The sequence below is a fragment of the Quercus robur genome, chromosome 10 (genome assembly GCF_932294415.1).
Source record: "Quercus robur chromosome 10, dhQueRobu3.1, whole genome shotgun sequence".
NCBI lineage: Eukaryota > Viridiplantae > Streptophyta > Magnoliopsida > Fagales > Fagaceae > Quercus > Quercus robur.
Genome location: NC_065543.1, coordinates 15914971 through 15922943, shown reverse-complemented (window position 1 = coordinate 15922943; position 7973 = coordinate 15914971). Strand labels below are relative to the sequence as shown.

The window sequence follows — 7973 nt, the reverse complement described above, 5'->3', positions numbered from 1 at the left end:
CAAAGAAAAAGCAAGGAGAAAAAGCACAAGGATAAAACGATAAAAGGCAGAAGGTTTTTTCTTTTTATTTATTTATTTATTTTGTTTTTATGAAATATTACAATACGAAAGTACTTTCTTTCTAGGACAAACTCGTTAAAACAAAAGCGTAATGGAAGCAAAGTAATTTGAATGTTATTACCAAACCACGTAAATTTTGGGGTTTTATTTATTTATTTATTTTTTTTTTTGAGCTGGTTTTCTTTAATCCTAATATTGTTTTAGAGTTCTTTCTCAAACATATAATATTTTCAAAATCAATTTTAGTATTTTTGAACCCCTGTTATTTTAGAACATGGGTAACCAATTTTGTTGATGGTAATTTACCTCTTAAGTCGTAAGAGGAATTGGGTGCACTGGGATTCTCATGAAAATAGAACTATTTCATTATCTGTGTTTTTAGAAAATTTGAATTTTGAAAGTACAATTGCATGCTATAGAATTCAAAATTCATAGATTACACCCAAACCCAAAAAAAGATCGGTGTCAAAGTAAGAGAAATAATTGAATGAGTAGTTAAAATGTTAAATGTATACTTGGTTATGAGAATATGCAACTCTTTGCAATGCTATCTAGAATATTGAATATACAATTCTGTATTGAGTATCTAAGAGTTAAACCTTTTTGGATATACACCACTGTAAAGTATTTTTAAAAAACCTTCTTCCCTCTTCTCGTGTGTATATTAAAAATACTTAGTATTCTCAAAAGAATATTGAATTGGTATCATTTCTTAGGGAGTTCAACATATAGTTGATAATAATCTAATCTAATCTAATCAAAGCTCAAATCTTGTATGAAAACAATGCTTTTCTAGTACTAGAGTGGAGGTGTAGGTAACTAAATATTTTGAGGGTCGTTTTGGAAACCCAAAGTACAAAAGCCCAAGCTCAAAAGAAAGAAAGAAAACAACCTTAAAGTAATTGGGTCAAGCAATATTGGGTTTCTCAGCCCATGCCTAAAACCTGTGGCCCTCTCTTTATGCCAAGGCCTGCGCACCAAAAAGCTTGATGGCTTGGGCCATTATTTGTTTGCATTGGTCCTAACTGGGTGAGAAGATTGTAAAACATTATATAACTATTATCCTTTTTCTTTTTCTTTTTCTTTTTCTTTTTCTTTTTTAAGTAATGCTACATGCTTATATTCACACCGATTTTACAACAAATTTTAGATGATATGTTATTACTAGTTCTAATTTGGAACCACTACTAATATTACATTTTTGTCCATCAGTAACAGTTAATAACAACTTACTACTTAAGATTCGTTTAAAATTATTGCGAACATTTTCTCAAGGGTTCAACATAGAGTTGATAAAAACATAATCTAATTACGTAGAGTGTGTACACTTTGCTCCTAGTGCTGGAATGGAGGTGTAACTGTGTAAGTAGCATCGATTGTTTCACATCCAATAATGTTCACACTCTTTCAAGTCATGTTCACATTCTTTCATATCATATGTAAAATGTAAATATTTGGTATGAAAATGTGGACATTGTAACATTAAGGAGCGTAAAACAATAATTACTCTTTCGTGTAGTGAGAGACAGTTGGATAGAGTAAACATATCCAAGACTAGCATGCTAGTGACTATAAAGTATAAAAGGGTTAGCAAGTGACTAGAAGATATAATGTTAGCTATCATTGATTCTGATTCTACAAAGAATAAAAAAGTAATTATATATATATATATATATATATACAGGTTTGGATTATTAGAGCTTCATGCTTTGTAGAATTTTTACTTAGATGGAAAGAGAAAATGGAAAAGGAGAGAAGATTGTAGAACTTTCCTCTCTAAACATACAACTGAATGAAGTTATTTAAAGAAAGCCCAAACAAGATGAAAGAATATATTAGCAAGAAGTTGGGATTATTTATCTTTTTCTTTTTTAGTAAAATTAATATTATCAAAATTTTAATTAGTGAAGGTTGAAACATGACTTCTCATACTGAAAATTTCTTCATAGATTCTTTTTTGAATAGGATTGATCACCTTGACACCGGAATTTGGAAACTCTCTTCAGTTCTAACCTGCCCTGCGTGGACTATGGCATTTCTCTGCTGCAGCATAAGCCAATTTGGTAATGATTACTCTCAAGACATTCCTTTTGAAGACAGAAGACCCCCAATCCTCAAGATCAACCCAGCTGGTATGAGGATTTGATATTAGACAGTCTCATTATTGCAGTCCAAATCCTTTCTAGAGAATGAGTACTCAAAGAACAAATGATCTCTATTCTCTATACACTTTCTGCAGAAAACACTAGAGTTATCAACCGGTGCTCCATTTCATCATCCATTCTATTGTAGGAAGTTTATTTTTCATATCCAGATATTCATCAAGTCAATTTGATATACTGGTCACATTAGTGGATTTGATTTTTGGTATTCTTGGAAATTTTCTGTAGCCGTTTCCTACAAAGAAGAGTTGTAAGAATAAACTGAACCAAGCTATAGCCTATATGTATGTGTAATTATATTGAAGATATTTAAATCTTAACTTTTGTTTGCCTTCCTTCTTTCCCTATGAATGTGACTCATTATACTTAGCTTTGGCCTAAGCTGGACTGCTGGAGTACTAATTAGATGTTGATTCAAAGTTTCAGTATGTGTCTTTTGGGCACCCACCATACTAGAAAGGCTTGGACTGCATTTACATTACATATACAAAGACTCATTTATCTTTAGAATCAAATATGAATCCCCGTGAAAAAGAACTAATCTTTGATGAGATTCAAAATCAGGTTACTGAACCATTGCTATCCGCAGAAAAATTATCTTGATTTTCACAAGTTACGGATACAGAAAATTGTTTACACAAATTTTCAGATATTACTATGTAAAACAAACTAAAACTACATAGGAGCAAGATACGATATCATATGTACGTACAGTTGTAAGAAAGCCACAAGTAAGTTTGCAGGGTTCACAGTAAGGTCATGATTTAGACACACTGAAGCATATCTGAGACCATGGGTACCTGCACCTGTCGGATTGCTGAGTGCTTACTGGGAATTTTTTAACGAAATCAACCAAGAGTGCAGTATAGGAAAACATAATCTAGTCAACACATTCGCTATTTTCCTTTCCTGCCAACATACCTCTTAGGTATGTAGGCACTCAGACAGTCAGGCGTGAGTCTGAATCTCTCCCTCATGAAGGATATTATCAGAATTGCCTTCAAACAAGAACATTACAGCTCTTGAAGTTTGTACAACCCATGCCATTATCCTAGAAAACTAGGATTTTAATGCAAGCCACACCAATTTTCACCTAATTGACTACATATCCGTGAACTTCCGAGAGATGCAAGATGCTGAAGTGGTCCATGATTTGGAACAGAAAGGGACTGAAGATTCAGACATCCATGGATATCAAGTTGATTGAGCTTTGGAAATAAGTCTCATTGAAAGGACACGAGAATCACAGCTACATCTTATGAGCAAACTCTCAAGGGATGCATAGCATTGGTGCATTGGAAATATTTATTTCCCACAGTTCTTGACACTGAGTGATTTTAGTGTATCAGATATACCACTACTAGGAAGCAACATGAGAGATAGGCAATCAGAGATATTCAAATCTTGAAGACAATGGTTGTTGTCCGTATGGAAGGACTCCAAGGCATCATATCAACACTAGAGGTGGTAATTCATTCAACAACACCTTATGACAATATTGCAACTTCAATTCACGTATGGCTGGAGCACTTGGAACTGAAGCCACAAGCTGCTTACACTAATCAATCACCAGTACTTTTAAAGAAAAAAGGTCATTGGGAAGACCCCTGGTCAGTTTAGGACAGTTTTGTATACAAAGCTCTTGCAGACAAGGGAAAGCTACTGCACCTCCATTCACATCTGCGAAAGGAACCCATTCCTTCAATTGCAACATGTTCAAAATTTCTAGCGATTCCAATGGCTCTTTCCCAAAAGCAGCAGTCCCATAAAACTCTGTATCAATAGTCTCTACATTTAATGCCACAATAGAGAGGTACTTGAGATTGGGCAATTTCCCAAATGGTGGCAAGAAGACGCAATATTCACAATTATGAAGGTTTACATATTCAATTTTGTAAGACGCATCTCCTAACCAATCTGAAAATGCTGTGCCACCATAATTTTCAATTTTAAGCCTTTTTAGATATGCATGAGGTTGCAGTTGGTCTAGTACTTCTCTATCATTTTTGAAGTCATCCGTCTGTCTACCCCATTTCAATACTAATTCTTCAAGTTGTAACTTATCCCTCAAATTGGTCTCCAAAGCATCTCTAGCATTGGCAACATTTTCTAACTTCAAAACAGAAAGGGTTCCATTATGAAAGCTCAAAAATGTGTTATAAACACAAAAGCTATTTAGACCCCCAATTAAAAATTACAACTAGATTATTTTTACTCTAATTTATCTAAGTGCGGAAATAAGAGTAAATGAAGCGCAATCAACTGATACTACTCTAGTGCATAAACATGAACAACAAACCATAAAAGTAAAGTACAAGAGTAAGAGAAGAGAGATGCAAATACAAGATAACTCGATGACGTGTTATCGAAGAGAAAACCGAAGAACTTGGCGAAAAACCTTTCTACCGCCCTCCAAGCGGTAAATCGATCCACTAGACAATAAGTTGGGATACACAAATAGCAAGAGACCCTCCAAACCTAATCTACTCAATGTACCTAAGCCCTCCAAGCTCTTACTCCAACAAGACTTCTCGAAACCGTGTCTTTTCTAACTTTCTAGATCCCGCAATACGCCCGATTGCATCCGCCAAGCCTCACCAGCTTCTTTTGGCAAATCCCCAAAACTTCTCAAGCTTCAAAACACTCTCTACACTCTAAATAGGTGTGAGTTGTGTTTAGGTACAAATCTCCTCTCAATGTATGACAATGAGAAAGGGAAGGAGAAGAGGCTAGAATGATTTCTCACTAAAGATGAATAGCTCTCTCCCTGGAAGATGGATGTGTGTGTTGTAGAAAACCTATCTAGGGTTTTTTTTCTCTGAATGACCTCCTCACAATTTGTGGGTAATGAGGGTATATATAGTATGGGTAAAGTGGAAGAAAGTCACACTTAAAATTCCTCCAGGCAGAATGTTTTGCGACTACCTCGCAAGAAGGCCTTACTCGCGAGACACTTGCGAAATTGATAGTCTGGCACGACTCTTCAGCTTCCAGTCATGTGCTTCTCACATGTCCTTTTCACGGGAACCCTTCTCACGAGCTAGTCGCAAAATGCACTGATCTTCATTTAAACTTGAGTCTTCACCAACTTAATACTAAGCTCAATACAATAAAATCTCACAAAATACAAAGAACAAAATTAAAGCAATTACAACACTTTTTGTCATGAAATAAAGCCAACATAAAACATAGTTGTAAATCACAACTTTACACCTTAAGTTGCCGAAGTTCCCTCAGCTCATTGATTCCTAAGCCGCCATTTTTGCCCAGAGTAAAAGCAATTAAGGTTGGGAGACTTTTCAATCTTCCCCATTAGCAGTGGCATTTTTATCAAGTTTGTTCCTCTTATGTCAAGATGATGCATGTTGATTAGACATCCCATGTTGGCACGCAACTCAGTGAGAGAACGACAACATAACAACAGCAAAGTTTGCAAATTGTATAGAGTACAGATAGATTCAGGTAATACTTTGATTGCAATGTGAGAAAGGTCCAAATATCGCAAATGTTTCAAAGTGCAAATCAGGTCTGGCAATTCTGTCAAATTACAGTAGGAAAATAGAGATAGTACCCTTAAGCTTCTTATATGTGCTGGCAGTAAGTTGAGTATAACATTATTACTTAAGTACCCATGCGATGCTGAAAAAATTGATGATGATTGTAGAAAGGTTCACAAAACCTTGGCTTTATGTAAGGCTTCAAATCCCTCATAGGCATCACACTTTCTTCTAGAATATGAAAAATAACGAGTCTTTTCCGATAAGCCATATGAATTGTTACCCTCCATTCTAAAACAAAACTCCCTAGAGACAAATTTTGCTAAATCATGCAACAGGTCATGCATAACATAGCGTATATTTGATGATTGTTGGAGGAACGACCTAGATACTAGCTCATTGAAATACCCATTACCTACTTCTTCTAAATTCTCTGTTTTAGGGGATAGCAAAAAATCTTCCACCAACCATAAGAGCATTAACTCATCCATTTTAAATTTGAAGTTTTTAGGAAAGATTGAGAAATAAGCAAAGCACGGTTTTAGATATGAAGGTAGATAATGGTAACTGAATCTAAGAGCGGGCAGAATACTGCTTTCACCATCTGAGAAATTCCATCTATTGCTCTCCAATATTGCTCTCCAATATTTTTTGCTGCTAAAGGCAAGCCATTAGACTTCTTCACCACTTTCTTACCATTTAGCTCCAACTCTGGATATTCTTGAGAATCTATGTTGCCAAATGCATGTTTTGCAAATAACAACCAGCAATCTTCATCTGTCAATTGCATTAAATGATAAGGTTGAACTGTGCCTTTACGTACAGTTAAAGCAACACTTTTGTGACGTGTTGTTACAATAACCCTGCTCCCATGTGCCCCTGATTTCAAAACACTCATTAAGGACCAATCCTCGTAATTTTCGCTCCATACATCATCCAACACAATCAGAAATTTCCTTCCCATAAGACTCGTTCAACCTAACTTGGAGTAGATCTAGATTGTCACTATCACCAGTTGAGGAGACTGCCTCAAGAATACTTTTCGTTATCCTTAGTACATCATATTCTTGTGAAACACAAACCCAAGCTCTGACTTCAAAAATATCCGTCACCAACTTCTTGTTGTATACAAGCTGAGCAAGGGTGGTCTTGCCTACACCACCCATGCCCACTATGGGAATCACACTTGTGCTATCACCACTGCGATCATTTGACAGCAACAACTTGATTATGGCGTCCTTATCATCATCCCTACCGTATACACTGGATTCTTCTACCAAAGACGTTGTCGGCCACTTTCGTGAAGGTTTCTCACCACCACCTTCTTTCAGACCAAGGATGTCTCTTTCCTTTGCAAGAAATTCTAGTCTGCCTAGAATCTTTTCTAACTTTGGTTCAATCCCCTGGTAAGAAAAACTAAGAGAAGTTAAGTTTAAGCTTCGTACCTTACTTCTGCACATTTCCAGTTCAGCTTCCAGCTTGTAGCGCGGGGCAACAGTAGTAATCTCATCCAGTAAGTCCTGAGCATGATAAGCAGTATCTTTTAACTCGTTAACCCACTCTTTGACAGCTGGGTTTTTTACCTTCTCTTCAGCGTCATTGAGCACTGCATTGATATACAGTAAAGTTGTCCTCAACTTCTTCAGAGATTCAGTATTAAGCTTCCATCGGCTAAAAAAGTCTAGTACCTCACGAGAAGCCATCCTGTCAAAAAAAACCTGGAGGAAAGCCGAGAGAAAAGCTCCTCCCACCAAGGCGTCAGCCATTTCTTTTTTTCTTTTTTTTTTTTCTTTGCAAAGGAGGAATGGATAGAAATAGTAATATGGAAGTAACTGAGAACAATGGAGTACAGATGGATAGGCTACCCTTTGAGGATCAATGATAAATTCTAAGTTATGTTAGGACCACCGAATTGGGCACAATTTTGTGCCACAACCTGGCAAGTTGTGATTAGAAAATGCGTGATAGTAAGCCATGTAAGGGCATATTTTTACCAATCACAACTTGTCACGTGGTGAGTTATGATATAATATTGTGCCCAATTCGGTGGTCCTAGCATAACTCTAAATTCTTTTGAGCCTGATTTCAAAAATAAAAGTTCAAACACCATTTAGTATCAAAAGGGTATAACCTACCGAGTGGTGCGACCGCGTAACATTCCTAGGCAAGGACTTTCAGCAACACATGAAGGGCTCAAACTTGTCTCCTTTAGAAAGAGAATAAACAGCTGGCATTTAATTCAAACTCAAATAAG

At 36.2% G+C, this 7973-nt stretch overlaps 1 protein-coding gene across 1 annotated transcript; it reads right to left on the bottom strand.

Moving 5' to 3' along the window:
• Nucleotides 1-6651: 6651 nt before the first annotated feature.
• Nucleotides 6652-7422, bottom strand: LOC126703879 (putative disease resistance RPP13-like protein 1). The gene has a single exon (XM_050402940.1). It carries the CDS (start codon nt 7420-7422, stop codon nt 6652-6654), a length of 771 nt encoding a protein of 256 aa, XP_050258897.1.
• Between the last annotated feature and the right edge of the window lie 551 nt (nt 7423-7973).

What these genes read in the sequence shown, in the direction of transcription:
- LOC126703879 (XM_050402940.1), bottom strand. Translation starts at nt 7,422, where the DNA reads ATGGCTTCTCGTGAGGTACTAGACTTTTTTAGCCGATGGAAGCTTAAT.